Source organism: Sceloporus occidentalis, unplaced genomic scaffold (genome assembly GCF_023333645.1).
Source record: "Sceloporus occidentalis isolate IW3139 unplaced genomic scaffold, rSceOcc1.0.p SCAF_109, whole genome shotgun sequence".
Classification (NCBI taxonomy): domain Eukaryota; kingdom Metazoa; phylum Chordata; class Lepidosauria; order Squamata; family Phrynosomatidae; genus Sceloporus; species Sceloporus occidentalis.
This window is the reverse complement of record NW_028317089.1, coordinates 3,151,250-3,171,956: the sequence shown is the minus strand read 5'-3', so window position 1 is coordinate 3,171,956 and position 20,707 is coordinate 3,151,250. Positions and strand designations below refer to the sequence as shown.

The following is a 20,707-nucleotide window of genomic DNA, read 5'->3' as shown; positions in this document are numbered from 1 at the left end:
GACCAGCGTTGAATACAAGCAATCCATGATGAAACCGGAATCAACATGTTTATTGATGTCTCCATCGATTCAAAAATGATTTCCTAACGCGCATGGCTATGTTTAATGGTAAATAGGATAACGAAAACAATCAGGATAGTGCGGTAAGCAGAATACACTAATGATTTTCTTTAATAAAGTGCTACAATCAATTGTGGTATTGCGAATGCAACAGAATGATATTCTTTTAATGTAGTTAAGCACCAACTGTTAAATTATGTTGAGTTAGATGTTGATGGCTTTCGGCAAAATTATATATAATCAAATCGTACAATAGCCCATTTTCAGAAGACCAGTCAACCATGACTTTCTTCTTGAGCATGTGTGATTTCTAATAACTTTGTACCAGAAGCACATTTTTACATGGTTTTATTATTTAAACAATTAAACTGGCAGAAAGAAAACATTCTTAGAACATTTTCTGCTGCAAGGTATACAAACAAAAAAAAGCTATGGCTATTGACCATCTTCTGTGGTGAACCAGTAGAAGAAACATTTCAGTAATTTAGCAATTCTCCAATCTCATATGTTTTGAGTTGTACAAGTACAACTACCAAAGCAATGTGTGACCTGGGGACATCCTTGATTTGCCCCATGAGGATCCAAGTCTCTCGTTCCTCAGGTCACGAGAGTGATGGCTGGTTGTGTCATGTCCTCACCCTATCCCGTCTAGTCTTCTTGGCTGAATGGTGCTGGCCCTATTGGGTGATAATGGTGCCTGATGGGTCACAGATCAATATGAGATTGTTTGATCTCCCTTAAAACCATCCCATTCACACTACTGAGGTCTGTGTTCTGCTGGGGCAGACCTCTATAGTTCCCCCGCCCCCGCGCAACCTTCTTGCGGTCCATCTTATTATATCCTAAACAAAGTGACTTATTTATTCCCAGTCTATGCTTTTAGTGTATGTCACTTTCCATTGTTATTGCCCTAAGATAAAAATGTAGCTACACTATGATGTTTTCCTTCATTCTCTCCCGGAGGTATGTATCATACAACAAATTATTTTTAAAGCTTAAAACGTTTACGCATCATAACATCAGATTGTAAGGGTAACCCTAGCCAAGCCTAGGCGGGTAAATGATGAGATCAGTTATTTTGATTGCTCTATCACTGGTCTGGGAATAGAATCCTTAAATCCTTCCTGGATAAATAAATATCGAAGAGGACTTCAGCAGATCTCCGTTGCATTGTCTTGTAATTGATCTGGAATGAGTCATGTTAGCAGGACGATATTCATCATTCTGCAGAATAACCAAGGTTTTACCTTGACCCCTCTACTATGCTTCATAAATAAATAGATACCATCTGCCATCATGTTGCTGTTACGGCTCACCTCGTCTCTCTGACCCGTTGGTTTGTATTCTGCCTGTTCTGTCTCTGCCTCAGGGATTTTTTTTAAAGGAGTAAAGAAACCTGCCATTGACTGATGTATATCTGTTTATGGTTAACATTGTCCTTCTAAACTAAATTGACGGCGACTCAAAACAGATTTTGGATACTCCAGACATCGTAACATTCTGAATATTTCAACATATGTGTCACGCTGTCTCTTGTAAAAAAAATCATTGTACAAAAGGCAATTGAGTTTTTGCCGTTCCATCTGTGTGTACAAACTCCTTTCAAGTTAGTCATCAGTTCAGAAAGTGACTAATAAAACATTTATAGCTTTCTTTTTTTCTATAATACGCTTAACGAGATGAAAGAAATACATTTTTTTAGCTTCAGCTTTTAATAGCTGAGCATATTGTCACACGTTGGTTGAGGTAACAATGCAGAAGTCAAATCATTTCACAGGATAGGTGTGTGAATAGAATCAGAATAATCTAAAATGGCAAGAATGACTCAACTTCACCTATCCAAGGGCTACAACCTCCATGCTGCCCATGGTAATCTTTTGTGTGGATGGAACCATGGATAGGCCTTTGCTTATGGGCCATAAAACCCTAAAATGTTTTACAAATCTCTCATCTCTTTATCTCCTGTACCCCCATCTTAGATTTTCCTTATACCCTTTTGTTAAGTTGGGTTCTTCTTAGGCATGGGTGTCCGGGGGGGGCATGGGGGGAGCACGGAAATTAATTTACCCTATTATTGGGTCACTAACATTTTCCTCCCACCAGGAAACTCCTCTACTGAGCCAACAAAGGTAGGCAATGGGGTGGAGGTAAGGCTGTATTGAGGTAGGATTGGGGAGATTGGGGAGAGGTACAGAGGCTGTTAAACGAAAAGATGATCTGGCTATGACTAGTTTACATCTAACACAGTCTATAGGCTTTGAAAAGGCAGATGATGGCCATGGGCATCAATGATAAAGACAAGCTATTTTAGCCAATATATATGTACCTATGTGTATTTCTAGGTAAAGAGAGATGTTGTCCTGTTTTCGCTTCATGTCATTATTGCTATGTACTAAAGATATGTTATGCTCATGGTTTGTACATGCAAGTTTCGGTTTTTAGGTCACTGTAGATATTTGAATGTGATAGTTTTTATATTCATAATTTTTCAGTATAAAATATTTTTTTTTAAAAGTTAACATTTTGCTAATACATTATTATATGTTTAATAGGTTGAAGTTGTTTAATTGGTGACTTAAATAATTGAAGAATATTTAAACATTTTGTGAAAGTTAATGTTTAGTTTTTTTTATCATTTTATTTTAATATATTTTTTGTGGTTATATTTTATTTTATCATGTGAATGAAATATATTTTGGAGCCTAAAGAAAAATGAAAGTGCATAAATGACTTATATCGGATGAGATGTCCTTGATTTTTTCTTCAAATAACTTGTCCCACAAGCATTTCCCACTATTACAAAACAAATGATTTTCTTAAGTTTTCTAACGTTACCATAGCAACTCAACAGATTGTACGGGGCTTTGGGTGGAAATTAATTTTTATGAATGCAGATAATTAATATTTCAACAGATCACATCTCCTCTCTCACATTTTTTTTAAATCAGAATAACTTTTGAAAGGTGAGAGTATTCTAAATATAAACAGAACAAATATAATCCAATAGTCATGTTGACATTGATAATATAACTATGTATGCAAATCACAGAACTAGATTTATGATTCCTTGTTTGTATAATGCAAAAATCAACGGGGAGGAAACTTTAAAGAAATCACTCTGGTTTAACTACACATTATGCAGGGACAGCCAAGTTCTTATGGGGTTGGATCATCATAGTAGAGTCAAGTAATTGAAATCCCAAGTTGGTGAATAAACCCCAATAAAGCAAACAGTATCCCTGATCCCAGACACATGCTACCACAAAAATTAAATCATTAAAAAACAATCCTGTACTATAGATTGTGTATTAACCACTTAAGGACAATGGGCCTTAATGTTTTCAATAAACCCATTGAAAACAATGCATTTTGTCATCAAGGGGTTAAAGAACCCAGGAGGTTGAAGGAGAGTTGGACATTTCAACACCTTGACTTCGATCTCCATTATAAAGAAGAAACGTTCTACTTCAAGAAGGTTTGAGGAAGACAGATGTATAGAACAATGACTTAGGGCTCCAAGCTGAAACTGTTTTGGGACCATTTTTATCTTCTCTAGCAGTCGGTGGGATCTTTTCCCAAACCTTGGTGGTCTAGTTGAGGAGAGCACAAAGACCCGTCCTTCTGCTAGAACGGAATTATTTAATGCTGCTAATTTTTGTGGGTCAATAATAATGCCATATCAAATCTAACCCTATTCATTGGACCAAACATCCATTTTAAGGGAGATTTGCCCCATTGTAGACATGTTGGGAGATGACAGAAGGTCCTCTGGGCACTATGTGACTCTTTACCTACATATCATGCAAATCATGCCATTCAAGTTTTGATGAAAGTGGGACACATGGATTTAGACAGATTTAGCATCAAATAACCACAACATGGAAGAAGATAATATCAGAAAGGAGATTGATACCTTAATTCCTACCTGGGTGAAGAATGGCTCGTAGATTTCTACTCCTTTATCGGACCCTTGCAACAGGATCTCTTCCCCACGTTTCCAGGTATAACGCACTGGTGGATTTGAGTTAGCAATGCATCGTAAGAAAACGGTTCTCTCATAGTAAAATTGTTCCTTTGCTTCACCAATACTTTGATGTACGGTCACAATGGGATCATCCAAATCTGAAAAAAGAACCAGTTTCAAAAAAGAATTCTACAAAATGCAACAAATGAATCTGTTAGCACGATCCCTGTCCGCTATCTGAATGCTGCCAGTCTGACATACAGCATCCATATTCCTTAAGGAAATGCAGTCAGACTAGAAATGTATCCATAGCAGAATTTTGTGGAAGAAAAGTAGAACTTAGGGACATTTCTATCATTTTATGTATACGGTTCTAAGGAACTAACTCCCTCACCGGGGCTTCTTTGTAAAACTACAAAAGAATGCATTGGCTCAGAAGTGATTTGAACGCACTTTGTTATCAGTGGAAACGGCTAAAAAAAACATAAACAAAGTCAAATACAATAGGTTTTTAAAGTTTATAGAACTCAACTACAAGTAACCATGTGGTGGCTGTTTATATGTAAAGGAGCCTTCGGAACATGACTGAGACTAGAGAAAGCCGTGGGATGCTCATGGCAGGTATTTTGAGAAAAGTCTTGTATCGAAGTTTCAAAGAGTATTTCAGCTGTTGAACCTATGTACCCAGGGGAGGTAGGCAGGGGTAAACTTCCACCCTGGTCTGCTTGCAAATGAAGATATAATGCCACAACCTGAACAGATACACGATGACTGGTCCAGTACTGGGGAAATGCCCATTGGCCAATGCCCAGTGCCGCCCCTCACTTGCCTTTATTGCCCCTTGTGTGGATCGGTCCTCCAGAGTGCAGACATGGCCTCACATTTGTCATTCATCGGCTGCTGGCCTTAAAGTACCAGGACTTATTTTAATCCCCATTCTGTCCCTGACCAGCTCCTTTCTGTGCTCTTACCATAGGTTTATTTTCTTTGGGTAAATGTGTCTCGGACGGAACCGGATAGTGAAAATTTCAAAGAAATGTAAGGAGATAAGTCTAAGTCATTTATCTGGGCCATAATATCTCTGTTTTATCTCATGTATTTCCAATACAATTTACTATATATATATACATTCTATATACTGTTATACATTTATAAACTATACAGTTCAAGGTTAAATTTGTTCATGGTCTTTTTAGGATTCATTCTGTTAGCCTGACTGAGTCTGCAGTCATTACTGCTTTGCTCAAGGAGGTCCTACAGAGACGAGAGTGAACACAGCATAGCGATCTGTGAAGGCTGAGGCTACATGGATCATTTCTCGCTCTCGTCTGGCACAATTACAGGGTATTCGGAGGAACGGCTATACCTCTCTATCCTCTAAGGGTTTGGGGTATATATGCTAAACCTACCATCACCGGGGTATACCCTTTCTGCCCCCTGAATCCGGTCCTCCCAATATAATCCTCCGAAACCCATGTTAATAAACATCAGCTGAATCTTTTGAATCTTCAAGTCATTGTGGATGACCTTTTCAAACTAATGCCTGATTGCACCACCTAATACATATAATACAAGAAGCATGTAAAGGGAACTGAAGGAAACCTTCTCTGTAAAAATAACAGAAAACTTCAAATTTGTAAAAAAAAATAATTTTAAATTCAAATAATAAATGGAAAAGAAAATAAATAAATTTAAGGCTTTATTTTTTATTTTTTTTACGTAGATGTTGGCGATACTGGACTATATTAAAGATAAAAATATTTAAATATATACGAGCTTCATTGTAGATATCCCTTTCAATTATTTTATTTATTATTTTGTTTATTCTTTTATATTAAAGAGTACGCTAAAAGGGAGAAATGAGAAAAAAAACCCCCATCATGCTGTACTGTGTATGCCTCATAGCAAGTCGTCTTTCTGCAAGGCTAAATAAATACATTTAACAATGTTTAAGCCTTACACCTTTCATGCTTTGTCTCACAATTATGTTCCAAAATATGGCAAATACTAGTGACAAGTAGGCTTCCGAGCACACAACAAAATGTGGAATTACACTGTTCACTAACATTTTAGTTCTTCTGACACCATATTTATTTTGCTTAAGATTAACAAATAATATAAAGTTATTTATTTTTCTTATTTAAATATACACAGACTATTTGCTTCTAGGAATATCGTTGAGACGTCTCTAATACGTCATACATCCCCGTAAGTGAAGAAGAAGGAAGAAAAGATAACTTGAAAAAGTAATATTTATTAGATATGTTATGTTAATTTGTTGGCAGAAAATGATGGAAAATAATATTTTTTTTCATGATTAACTCTATTCCATATTGTATAAAAATGACAATAAAAGCCATCACATTCCATCACACAACATCTTCCAACCCAACATTTTAGTCTTATTACATGATATATTAAATGGATAAATATATTTTCAAACTAGGCAATATAATATAAGAAATCAGTTATATGAATGTTGTGTTTTTTTTGTTTACTCGATTTATTAGTATTTATTTTATTATGGTGATAATATTCATATAATATCAATAAAACACTCAGGTGGGATTTTGTGGTTTACAAAAAAAAAAAGGTTATGAATGTTTGCAAATCCTTGTTTGCTGGCAGACAGAACTGACAGCTGCAGCATTAAAACTACCTTCACGTGCTGCCAATGCATCTGGTCTATAAAGAATGTATAAAATACACATTATATTTTATTAAATATTGAGAAGTATTAGAGATTACCCTGGGTGTCATAAAATATATGTAAAACTAGAAAAGACAAAACCAGGATTGTTATTGTTGACTTATGTGTTCGAGAGGTCCGTCATTTAGCACCATGTCATAGGCCTTCAAAGATGGCTGACCTTAAGTTCTTACTTCATTTGGAAACTGGAATAGATGAGTAGTAAGAAAGTTGGCTAATATAGGAATTCATCTTGTTTCCATTTTATTTAAAGTGTTTGTTTAAAGTTCTTGTGCTGTGGGGAGAAAAAGCCAAGATCCACCACCTTTCTATAAAACAGTAGTTTTTTATATTTGCCCAAATTACATATGGGAGGTGGAACTTGAGTATGAAGATAGAGATAGCTGTGCATAGATTTGACTGCTCCTTATTAAGATAGAAGGGGGCAGACACTGGGCAGATTAGGCAGTGGGTTGGGTAAACCAAATGCTATACCCCCATTCATATATAAAGGGTTGCCCCAGAGGACTGGTATTCAGCTGTTGACCCTGATCCTCCAGGGCAATAATATATTGCCCTTCAATCTCCAACACACTACAATAGCCGCCCAGACCATAAACGCTAGACTTGAGCATTTGGATTCATATGAAATGTAATTTTAAAGAAATTTGCCAATTTTGTCAATTAGAGAAGGGACCTCAACAAAAAAATAAGCACTCTCACTCACTCTTACGCACACTCTTGCGCTTTCTCCGTTCACTGCTTCAGTGTCCCCATCTCCTTTTCCAAAGCTCTGCTTCTTTTCTTGCCTTTTCTTGTTTTTCTGTAGCATTAAGAGGCAAGAGGAATAGCAGAGCTGAGGAAAAGGAGACAGGAACATGGAATCAGTTGGCGGAGACCGAGAACGTGAGAGAATGAATGAAAATGTGAGAGAGACAGTGGATGAGAGTGTGGGAAAGTGAGAGTGTTTGAGAGAGTGTGAGTGACAACATTTTTTATATCCAAATAAAAAAGTCTTCCGAATTTCATCTGAACCTAAAGATCAGGAAACGAAATTCGAAAACAAATGGACCAAAAAATGAAACAATACATTTGTCGTTTTTTGGTGTAATAGATGATCCATTAGTAATCTTATATAGATACACATATTTCCAGAGAAAGATAGGAGAATAAATGTGAAGTGTGTTGTATTTTCTACCCATAAATGGAAATCAGGAAATTCATTAGTTTCCATAGTCAATATTTTTCTTTTGCATACTATATATAAATACAATCTTAATGTAATCGACAACGAGCCCACTTAAAGCAAAGGTCCAAAGAGCCTCTGCCTATATTATGCAATGCAGAACATTCTCAATTTTCTAAAGCTGTGCTTTTTTTCAGCTATTTCATTTGTCAATCCGGATTTTACTGTAAAAAAAAAACTACAGATCAATTTTATGAAAACAAAAGTTTTTTGCGAAAATGAAAAATCGAATTAAATATGGATGGCCGTCAAGAAAAAAAACACTTTGTTTCTGTATTATTATTATTATTATTATTTGTATTGTTATTATTATTTCTCTTTTGTGTCTTTTTTTAGCTTTATAAAATATAACGGGGAAATAATTGTAGAAGGTGGTAGTCAGGGTTGCACCAATAGCATAGCAATACTTTTTTATCAATTACTTTTTGCAGTTTCCAAGGTAACACGGTTATAGCATTCCCAGGTTGCAAAAGGAGACATAGGAAGATGAATGTCTAGTATAACAGTAGCTGTATCGGTGAAGGTTAAGTTCCTTATCTAAAAATATTTTATAAAAGAGTATGAAAATGTTATTATGTAATACAGAAAGATAAAAAAAAGAGGAACAAGAAATGTATTATTTCTCTGTCTATGCAAATTATATAAAATGAACCACTTTACCAGTATCGCCCCATGGGTCTTTCAATAATTCTATTACGTGGTGAAAAAAAATAATATTCCATTAAAAAGAAGCATTTTTTTCTCTTTTAGCTGATGGGATCAATGACAATATGTTAATTTGTTTTTAATACAACTAATCCTATATATAACATTGTTCGTAATGATCTTGAAAACATGCATGTTTCAAAGAAATTGAATTGGATTCAACGATAAATGTATCATAGATAATTGATAATTAAATAGCAATTATAATACAAATTGCAATAAGAAAACAAAAAAGATAAAACAAAGAAACATAGAATTTACCGGCAGATCAGACCCATCTGGCCCCCCGTCTAGTCTGCCAGTTTCTCCTGCTGTAAAGACTCAAACTTTAATCAGTCGTTGGTCTCGTCTTAGATTCAGGAGCCGTATGTCTATCCCATGCATGTTTACATTCTCTCGCTGTATTACCCTCTACCACTTCTGCTGGGAGCCTGTTTCATTTGCCAATCACAAGTAATTAAATAGCAATATTCCCATATATTGCAATGAAAAAAAAAAACACAGATAAAAGCAGTGACACATTTTAACCCGGTTTATAAATGACTAGGTCATGATATCTGTGTCTTTTTTTCCTTTAATTTCATTGCAATATATGGGAATATCGCTATTTAATTAATTGAAAAAAAAATGTGTTGCATTCCATTATGGTCCTAGCTCCGCCTCTGCACAGCCCCTTGTGCAGCCAGCCCCACCCCTTACAGAGATAGCCCTGCCTTCATGCAAAACCACGCCCCTCACAGAGGAAGCACTCCAGGTGGCTCACCCTGGAAAGTTTCTAGGTATGGCGATCAGCTGAGATCCACCACTCTCTCTGTAAAACAGAAGTTTCTTATATTTGTCTTCATTCATAAAAAATAATAATCTCAAGTCACAGTTTCATGACGTGGGTTTTTAAACTAAATATCTCCAAAAGAACATTTTTTAAGGTGTCGTCAGCGTTCTGTATCGAAGGCTTAGAAGACAATTTTCACAAAAGCATGAGCTAAGTCATCTCCATTCCGTTTTATCAGCTATATACCCACCATCTAAAAGCAAGGGTTGTGCTGTTGTCAAACCTTAAAGTAATTTTTCCAAGAACATAACATTATCAAAGTTGTTGAAGAGGAAAAACTTTTTTTTTTAACCTGCTGAAAGCTTAAAGTGTGTTTTTAAACTATGTGCTGAACCGAGATGACTTCTAGGTTATGGCAGCCATTAAATTCTGTCCGTGTGTTTTTTGTGAACTCTGCAAAAAAAGCAAAACATTACATTTTTTAACATAGTAAAAATATATTTGTAGATACTGTGTTTGGATTAAAGTGTGTTCATGTATTTCGTGTGTTTTTTTTATTATCCCTTTTCACAAATTGTTGATTAAAAAAAAGTTGACTTATACTGTCATATTAAGTAATTTTAATGTAACAAGCAATAAAATGATGTATAAATAATGTTTCTCTATAATGCAAGGGAATTTAAAAAATTTGGATAATTCCCAAGTATTCTCAAAAAATACTTTTTTTGAGAATGTGTTGGTAAAATTGGCATAATGGATTTATCCATCTCTTTAATTGTGATAAACCCCTGAACTGTTGTCCAATATTTTACTTAACCAAACATTTTGCTTTCTTTTTTTACTCATAGCATTTTTTTCCATTTTTACTATACCAATGACAATGTCTCGAAGGTGGCAGGGCAACACTCAAGATAACAGGCTCGTAATACTGTGGAATACTGTGTACAGTACTGGGCACCAGTGTACAAGAAAGATATAGTGGAGCTGGAGAGGGTTCAAAGACGGGCAACCAGAGTAATAAGGGGAATGGGAGGACTACAGTACCCAGAAAGATGATCAGAATTAGGGTTATTTAGTTTGGAAAAAAGACGGTTTAGGGGGGATTTAATAACTATGTATAAATATATAAGGGGGCAGTACAGAGATCACTCCCAGGACCTATTTATACCCAGGACTGTATCTATAACAAGGGGACATCCTCTACGGCTGGAGGAAAGAAGGTTTCTACACCACCACAGACGGGGGTTCTTTACAGTAAGAGCGGTGAGATTATGGAACTCTCTGCCAGAGGAAGTGGTTATGGTAAACTCAATAAAAGAGTTCAAAAGGAGCCTGGACGTGTTTCTTGAAAGCAATAATATTACAAGTTATGGATATTAGATTAATAGGGACAGAACGTTGATCCAGGGATTTATTCTGATTGCCATATTTGGAGTCGGGAAGGAATTTTCCCCCTGGTATGGGGCAATTGGCATCTGCTTCATAAGGGTTTTTTTGCCTTCCTCTGGATCAACACAGTAGGGACACAATATGTATATAGGTTGAACTTGATGGACTTTGGTCTTTTTTCAACCTTATGAACTATGTTACTATGTAATGCACCTACGGGTCAGGGGTCTCATTTCCAAATATTTTGTTCTCCTCTTCTTTTGATCAATTGACCCTAAATATTGTAGTTCATTCCCAATGTTGTTGTGTCCCATGTCCAGTGTCTCTTTCAGTCTCATCTTCTCTAGCTCCGTACTGGTCACCATATTGATAGGGTAATATATTTTGATTTGAGGAACTGGTGACCTTACCAATAGTTGCACCCGAGGGGTAGGAGAAGGTAGATCTATGTTCATAGAAACAAAATCTTCCTAATCTCTGACTAGTTGACCAGGAAAAATAGTTTTCTATAAATTTATAGGAAGTCACATATAAATTGCATAATCAGACCCAATAAAGACCCAAATCCATTGACTTCAGCTGTTCTAAAATGCTCAGAATTGCATTAAGATAGATGAAGGCCAACAAATTCTGTTCTTGGGATGACTTCTTTTTTTTGAGAAAAGAAAAGCTTTCATGGGTCCAACGGCCGTCAGAAAAATCCCTGGATCCTTCCCTATCGTAATTTAAATGCATATGAAGGCCAATGGCAATGACCATAGATGACTATTGTACCCCAGAGAATAGGGGACGGAATAAGGGGCGTTAATATTTCCATTGTCTTCTTTCCTTAGACTTTGAGAACATGCAAGAGACTTCTTCGTCTTAACATCCGATGCCGCCCACTACTTGTATGTAACACTACAGAATGTAGACGTTGATATTTAAAAACTAGAAAAATTAGTTTTATATAGAGTTTTACAGCAGAAGTATATAACTGTTGTTAAGCGGCTGTCTGTTGCCTGATGTTCATCTTCTTGATTTAAAAGAGATTGCCAGAGTGTACGTTAATTAAATGTTCCAGTGGTCAATATTTCCTTGACAGCTAATTCAGAAGTCTTTATGTATGTATAATTGCTTTGTAGATAATGACAGTGTGAAACAATTAAACAGCTGGCAAATACAACCAAAGAAAATTTTAGCATGGTGTGGAATTGTCAGCCTCTGTACCTTGCATTGTGCAGTGAATATTAATATAAAAAATATCTAAATATTGTTATTTTATTTACATATTTTTTTAATATTTTTAATATTATATAATTTTTTTCCTTCAATATTTAATATCAAAAGTGTATTTGGCTTATTATAGCAGACACAGGGTATTTTTTTTTATCTATAAGACTTTTTTTTTTCATTCTAATATTTTTTCTTGCAAATTGTGAGACTTTTATAGTAACATCAAATTATTCGACATATATTATGTTTTCAAGAACAGGTGAGCGGGGAAACGATTTTCTCCGTCGATGCCTAGAAACAAAACTAGAAAAATCCCTGGAGCTCCTGACACTTAGCATGATAGCATAAGTACCACTTGTGGAAACCAAGTAATGAACGATGTGACGTATATGTGATGTGATCGCTCATGATTTTCCAGCACACGCAAGGTTTCAGGGAACATCATAGGTTCTCCAGCTTTATTCACACTTCTCAACGCTCCCATGAAAGAGTGTGATAACTTCTGGAGGAGCATTTCTTTCACCATTTGCTTAGATAACCTACATACAGTGACATATCCAGCCATAGGCCACTAAACGGCAGCCCCTCTGCCACTAAATGGGGAAGCGGGTGCCACAACGTCGCCCCCTTGACCCATTCTATAAAAACTGGAGAGCCAAGATATGATGTCATATCCCCATTCTCAACCGTAATGAAGGTAACACGGCGAGGGCGGCTGGTGGTGCTACCCTGAGTTAGGCCGTCTGCTTAAATATTTTAGCTATTTTGTCTTGCCCTGCCTGGAATAACCTTATTACCATTTAAAAATGTGTCTCAAAGAACCTTGAAATGTAAACAGTCACAGTGATTAAATTAAGCTAAGTGAAATGTTATTAAACATGACTATTTTTGCAACAAAAGGGCATTTGATGTTTGACGTTCCAGTGATAAGGTCAACAGGAATACTCCTCTGGATAGATGTTTGCACATCATCTACGGTTATTGCTTGACAAATTAAAATAAAATGTAACCATCATACTGTAATATCGACAGGATTTTAATAAAAAAGTCTGTTAAAGAAAAAGGCTTGTACGTTGGTGATGCACTCAATGTCAAAAAGCATTTTGGCAACTACAGAAGGAGCTGCGAATGATGGAAGCGTGGCAACAGATGCTCTCAAACACTTTGATTGACACTCAGAGTCTGATGTATGACGTTTAGGAAATGGGATCTGTGAATTTTACTTAGAAATGACTGTTTTGCTATTTTGCACGCAATAATTCCCAATTTTTACCACCAGTATTAACAAGGCAAGCAGGTTTACTATTATGAAAGTTTTCTTTGAACCAAAAACTAAGCTAAACAACGAGGAAGATATAAAATAAGATGTAGCCGGCTGTACAGGCCAAACTTCCACCAGTACTGGGTTAGCCAACAAGGCATTTGGCAATGACCTAATACCATTGTTTTTACCGTTTCACTTTGCCTTAAGATATCACTTTATCCAGTGGTGCTGCCCGAAGCCTAAACCAGGGCAGCGTCACAAGCGCCATCATTACTGCTGAGCACCGGGATATGATCTCCCTTTCAACTGGTCCAACAGGGAGCCTAATCGCCCAAGAGGACCAGCTACCCTAGGCCTAGTTGTCTCTACCACATGGAGAAAATAGGATGCTGAGTTTCTAGGACCCATCGCCATGAGGTTCTTGTGCAGGACAGGGCGCTGGAACCTTTATATTGAATGTAAGGACTTTTTTATAATAGCAAATTTTTCAGATATGTAACTGAGCAGGTTCTGATCAGGAAAACATAAGTAATGTACTGTATAAGATTACTTTATACAGTACATATCCTGAAGCTATACTACATCATTACACTATTGGAGTCCCTTTCTGTTTGTTCCTTATTATTAAGATGTGATCCCTCCTTCACCAATTTGGGTGAAATTCCTGTACTGGTGGGTCATATATTTTTATGGCGGTGTGGGTAAGCGCACTCAATCATTTTTCCTATTCTTGTTCAGATCTGTCTTAGCTTTGTCATTGACATTTGTGACACAGCCACCTGTTCCTGTTTCAAGGCCATCGGTTTAATCTTGTTTTTCTTATTTCCCTGGGCTAAAAGAGGAACTCACAACTGTAAATCCGTACCTGAAGCTGCCAACATTCAGCGCCGGATTGGTGAAGACTAAACCACCCTGGCACTTTAAGGCCAGCTGCCATTTCTTACATTCTTATAGGTTCCCAATGTATAGCCTTGCGTCCCCAGCCTGAAGCAGCTATGCCACAGCGGCAAAAGTATGCCACCATCGGGCATCGGGCCCATCGGGCATTTGCCTTGTATGCCATATGGCCATTGTTGGAATTACATTATGTGCTATGCGAGTCACAAACCCTTAATTACATTATTATTATTATTATTATTATTATTATTATACTTTATTCATAAAACGCCGACAGATTCCGCATAGTTGCTTCTCCCGCAAAAGTCAACTCAATCGTTCGGCAACAAATACAATGTCCAAAAACGTCCCTTTTAATCTATTTTGAATAAGAACACTTGAAAATAACGTGAAAAATTGGGGAAACATAGATGATCAAAATAACTTCAGTAAGAAAGGAAAATACTCAAATTTATTAAAAGGAAGAACAAGGATTGCCGCAGGTGAACAGAGAGCGGCTGCCCCATTGAACCTCATATTTCCTAATAAAAAATGAGTATATTTTGCAGCGTATTAATTATCAGTGGCAGAAGAAAACAGGCCTTTTTAGAGTAATTAAGCCTAATTGATCCAGTCGGCATTAAATATAGTTATTTGGCAGGAGTTTTTAGTAGCAAAAAAAAGACTTGTTGATGATCGCTTGATGAATATTTATACGAAGATTGCTGTTTATACATAAGGCTACGCATTTCGGTTTGATTTAAAAAAAAATAAAAATTGTCGAGTCCCATGATATGTGACATTGCTGCCTGTTTTAACAGAAGAAAATAAGACATTGAGATTCAAATCACATTTTTCGTTATAGAAAGGCAAATCCTGAAGCCAACTTTAAACTGATGAGCTGAAATCACCAAAATTGTTTGCTAAGCAATGCTTTCAGTCGTAATGGCACAAAATGTTTGCGCCAGATTGTGGCGATGTTTATACGATAATTTATTTTTTCTCTCCTACCTAAAATGAGTGTGTTCAGGCGCTGAAAGGAGACTTGATTGCCTCATTCAGCTAGAGTTGCAAAATACTTCCTAAAATTACCTATATATATCCAGCAAAATCAGATTCCGTTCTAAATTTAGTATAGTTCGTTTTCTTCGTATTGGCCCGACGGAGTTTAATTTATAAATAAAAAACAAAAAGGGCGTGACCAAGCGTTTATTCTCTAAATGTATTTGTTGAAAACATTAGGTAAATGCATTTTTATACATAAATGTTAATAATTTTTAAATTAAAGTATAAAAATACTTATTTCTTTCACTGGTGTATGTACAGTATATATATATACATATATAATACATATATGTGTATGTGTGTGTGCGTGTGTGAGTATGTATGTGGGTGTGTGTATGTATAGGTGTGTGTATGTATAGGTGTGTGTATGCATGTGTATATAAAAGCTATATGCCTATTCCATGCATGTTTCATTTCCCCCACTCTATTAACCTCTACCACTTCTGCTGGGAGGCTGCGGCACTTACCTAACACCCTCTCAGTACAGTAAAACTAACTAGTGATATACTGAAGCCACGTTAAACAAGCTTTGCTACTTCGCTCCATCGGGAAGAGGAATTTGCAGTTATGCTCTAAGTTTCAAAGTGCTATTTGCTAAGAGTCCATAACAATCTTATTACTGTGTTAAGAAGGGCAAAGAAATTGTTTTAAGGAATTCCCGTGGGAAAGGAGATTTGCCAGTAAAACATTTCCATTCGTCTTCAAGAAGGGGGGACACCAAGAGTTTCTATAATACAGTCTATTGGCAACATTGTTATACACGTACAATAGACAAGTTATCTCTCCCCTGTTGTTAAGTTGCTGATTGCTGCTGATTGGTTTAGGCAGCCTTGTTGAAAACAAAAAAGTCATTGTATCTAAATGAATATATAAATTATTAGGTAAACTGCGCACAAATGAAAATTACATTTTTCAGTAATACATGTGAATTCTATAGAAATGTCTCTTTCCTTGCAGGGAGAATGATGAGTTATAATGTGAATGCAATGCACATGTTCAACATTTGTATACTATGACATTTTGAAATCTATAGGGATCTCCATCTCGGAAATAAGATGACTAATTATTATACAAACTATTTTAATGGTTTATCCCAGGCCAAAGAAGTAGAAAGAATTTAAGCTGGTGTTGGCCTGAGCCCAACGCTAGGCTCAACCTTGCTTAACTAGAGAAAAGGACTAAGATTGGGAGTCAAGAAAGCTCACATTTTTATTGTAGAGCGTTTTTGGTCCACATCAGCATCCGTACATATGTTCACGAAGACCATCTTTATGTTGGGGCTGGTCAGACTTGGCTCAATGAACTTGGCCTCTGCGTCAGGCTTTGCCCTCAGCTCGACTAGCGCCATGTAACCATGTAAAGAATGATCTTCCAAGCCCTAACATAACTCTTCTATCGAAGACCCTTGGAAATCTTGACATTCTTCCCTTTCCACTTCAATGTTTGAACAAAGCTGTTCTGTCAACTTGTCAGTTAATACACAAGACCTCCATTTGTGAAAAAGAAAAGAAAGTCTTCTATAAGTCTTTGAGAATGACATGGCTGCAATTAATGGCTGAAAGGAACCCATGCACTGAAATGAAAGGAATAATGAGGCTTCGCTCTTGGTCTCCACTAAAATGTCAGGCGTTAGATTACCTCTCTTGAATTCCGCTCGTCTGCCAACTCCCATCATTCACCCCATTTATATTATACTTTCGCTCATTCCACTGACACTTATGTTTGCTCAATCAACAAAATTTAAGGCAACCACGCGTGATTTCTATACTCAGGTCATTAAGCCAACAAAATACATAACATTAAACTTCTTTTTGCCCTGTTGGCCAATACTTAGAATATTTCTGAACCGGTGAATTTAATGACATTTCAGCAAAGACATATTTCTACTTTTGAAAGATTTTTTGAGTGAGTTTGCCTTTTTTCCTGCTGTCAATAAAATAAAATATTGTATGTTCCAAGGTTAAGGTGCAGCAATCCTTGGAAAAATGCAGGTTGTAAATAACATTTAATTTTTAAAAATTTTTTATATTTAAATACTAATGGAAAAACTAACTACTATCATTACAATAATTTTTCCTCTTTTCAAAAAATACATATAGAGCATATAGTGTTGAAATATTGTTAAAATAAAAAAAAAATCATGTTTTTTATAATGAATATCAAGGTAAGTAGTGAACACTTTTTGGCTAGCAAACCTTTGGCAAACTTAAGATTTCGTGGGTCTCGCTTTTTTGATTTCCGTATGATTTTTAAGTGGATATATCATAAATCTACAAATACCGTATTTGCTCGATTATAAGACGACCCTGATTATAAGACGACCCCCCAAATCTGAATATTAATTTAGGAAAAAAAAGAAAAAGCCTGAATATAAGACGACCCTATAGAAAAAAAGTTTTACCAGTAAATGTTAATTCATCTAAACTATTTTTTTTTAATAAAAGCTATGATTGAGAAAAATATTTTGGTTTTATTTCCTTCTATTTTCCAACCTGCCCCCCAGTTATGCACATCTGCCCCACAGGAGGCAGAGTGGCATATAGAGGGTTAAAAAGGCATTTCTGGAGGCCTTATGCCTTATGCCCCCCATTTAACACTCCCCCCCCAAACTTACCGGTGCTTCATGTAGCCGGGGCAGCGTGTAGATTCCACGCACTTACGCTGCAGCCGGAAGGAGGTGTGGCTAGCAGCGGGGGTTGTCTGCGTCCATCGCGCAGGCCTTCCCCAACTGTCAGAGATCAGAGTTCCCCGCACCGGTGCGGCACCGGCACCGGCACCGGCACCAGCGCGGGGAACTCTGCGTAGACATCTACACGCTGCCCCAGCTACACACCGGGGACTCAGAAGTACCGGTAAGTGGGGCGGGCGGGGGGAGACAGTAGGATCCAGGTCCCCTGCAGCTGCGGGGGATCTGGATCTTAGTCGTCTCATAGTCAGACCTATTTGAGGTCTGATTATAAGACGACCCCGATTATAAAACGAGGGGTATTTTTCAGAGCAAATACGGTAGTTACATATCCCAATTTTGTTGTTTTGGAGAACTGCCTATGGATAGTCCTCCACTTCTTTCATTTGACTTCTTCTATCTCCATCTATGAATCTTCTGTTCATCAGACTTCCATATGGAACCTTAATTGTGTGTCTTCCTCTTACTCTACTTGTATTGACTAGGTCAACGCTAGTGACATCAACGGTCATTGATAATAGATTTCTGCCCAACAACTTTTAACTTCAACAATTGAGAATTCTCTATCCATTAACAATTACTTTATTACATAGTTTACGCAATATCATTTCCTATCTTGACTATAAACAAAGTAACCACACTACCTTTTGGGAAATGTTTCATTAAAATGCTCATGGCTATATGCGTGTCCCCTATATTTAAAGACGCGGAAATATTGTTTTCCCCTATCTGCCAAATTATTTTCTTTTATATTTTGGGGGTAAAAACCAGGAGATCATTCAAATTAAATGTAGGAATGGGTTTGCCCATCTGTTGACCAATATTTCATTAAACATATTACACATGGTTGATTAATTTACACTGCCTTCTGATGACCCTACAATGAAAGCACATATTTCACTTCTGTTTCAGAGAATTCAAATATCTCTACTTGGCTATGTGGGGATATTTGGTCGAATGTCTCGTACCGAGCTGGCACAGATTATTGGTCAATTCAATCCCATCCACCACTAGTGGAAAGCTATATGGCTGGTAAAAGTAGATTGTAATCATGCTGTTTACTTACAGTACACGTCCACTCGTATGGACTTTATTGCTGGAGAGCCCAGTCCATTCTCTGCTTTACAGTAGTATCGGCCCCCTTGGTGTCTCTGGATATTTGTAATCCTCAATGTCTCGTTGAATACACTGGAGTCTTGAAATCTATCAGATGCACTTCCTGCTGTTTTGGTCCACCTGATCTGAGCAAGCATCAGAAAACATTGTTAGTTTCCTTGTATAAAATATGGACAAGTATCACAAAAAAAGGTATTACAATTAATATCAAAATACATAGTATAATTTTTGTTTTTCTGTCTCAATAATATTAATAATAATATTAATAGTAATAATAATAATAATAATAGTAATAATAATAATAATATTTATATCCAAACCTTATACAGGTCCTTTATATGATTGCAAAAACAATCTGACCTAACTGTTGAATTAAGGAAAAAAAATATTCAAGTACACCTGAAGCAAAAATAAAAAACCCATTTACTATATATCCTCCATCATTTAAGGTGTCCAAGTTGGAACATCATGGTCAACCACGGAATGGGGCACCATCAGGAGCAGGACCATCCCACCTACACACTTTGGAGCCACCGGTGGTCATGTACGTTTAGGCCATTAGCCATCATCTAATTCAATCTGATTTAATAATAAAGTTGGAATTCCAAAGAATGCTAACAAATTACATTAAAATTTATCAAAGCGTTACTTAAAGGAACTAAAATAGAATTAAAGCACTCTGGTGATAAGTAAATTGACTTAGATCTGGACCTGTTATTTAATGTTATTTAAAACCTTTTCCCACCACCCCAAATGCAACAAAACATGGCCAACCATCTTATTCCAAGCCATAAAAAAAGTTTATTAAATTATATACTTTGTGTTTCCAAATGTGTTAATTATCTTAATTTCAATAGTTTAGAATAAAAAAAATTACAAAACTATAATATCTTTTACTGCTTTAATATAAAAGCCACACAAAAGCCTTAAAGAACCTTTTTTATTTACAATGGCGTCTGTTTAGTGTCACATGACAATTTAGTGTTTCCTAGAAAATTATGAAAACAACATTTGCCTTATTAAATTATTATTTTTTGGGGAGGGTTTGGGCATTCAAAAGTACTGGGAATTGTTTCCTATCCTGCATTTAGCTAATCCATCAATTATTTTTAATTTTTAATATTTTTTATTTGTTGAAATTATTAAAAAATTAACCTATGAGCAAAAGTTTGTCATAGTCTGTGATGGGAGAAGCACCAAAAACTCAAGTATCCTTGGAACGTTAAATGACTTGAAAATTACAATGGTTTCGTTAAATGTGTCAAATAGTGAGTGAATCACCACATTTTTCACGCTCTGATTGAAATTTTATAGCTTGTGATTAAAAAGATAACCCTTTCTGTGCCATGGATTGGTTACCACGTAAATGGTTAAAGAACAAAAAAAAATGTCACAATGCAATATTAAAAAAAAAAGCAAAAATACATTATTTATCTTTAAGAAAGGCATAACTTAACTGATTTTATGCATTTCTTTACACTATATCTCTGTGTGCCCCATAATCATCATTACCATGGTTGCTTTAAGAGCCTCGTTGTCTAACGCCTTCTGTTTTTTCACGGATTGCGTATCCACCCAGGAAATATCACGGGTTTGATGAAACTTCTTGAAAATGGATAACATTGTCAAATTACATATTTTGGAAGATTGAAGAAAAAAA

The 20,707-nt window shown here is 36.2% G+C and overlaps 1 protein-coding gene across 1 annotated transcript in view; it reads right to left on the bottom strand.

Moving 5' to 3' along the window:
• LOC149283205 (MAM domain-containing glycosylphosphatidylinositol anchor protein 2-like) overlaps positions 1 to 20,707 on the bottom strand; it is a gene marked incomplete at its 5' end in the record, with an annotated part of 95,735 nt that overhangs the window by 68,076 nt on the left and 6,952 nt on the right. Inside the window, 2 exons of the mRNA XM_089497847.1 lie at positions 3,986 to 4,182; positions 18,998 to 19,172. Coding sequence (XP_089353973.1) covers positions 3,986 to 4,182; positions 18,998 to 19,172 — 372 coding nt within the window. The remainder of the gene's footprint in view (positions 1 to 3,985; positions 4,183 to 18,997; positions 19,173 to 20,707) is intronic.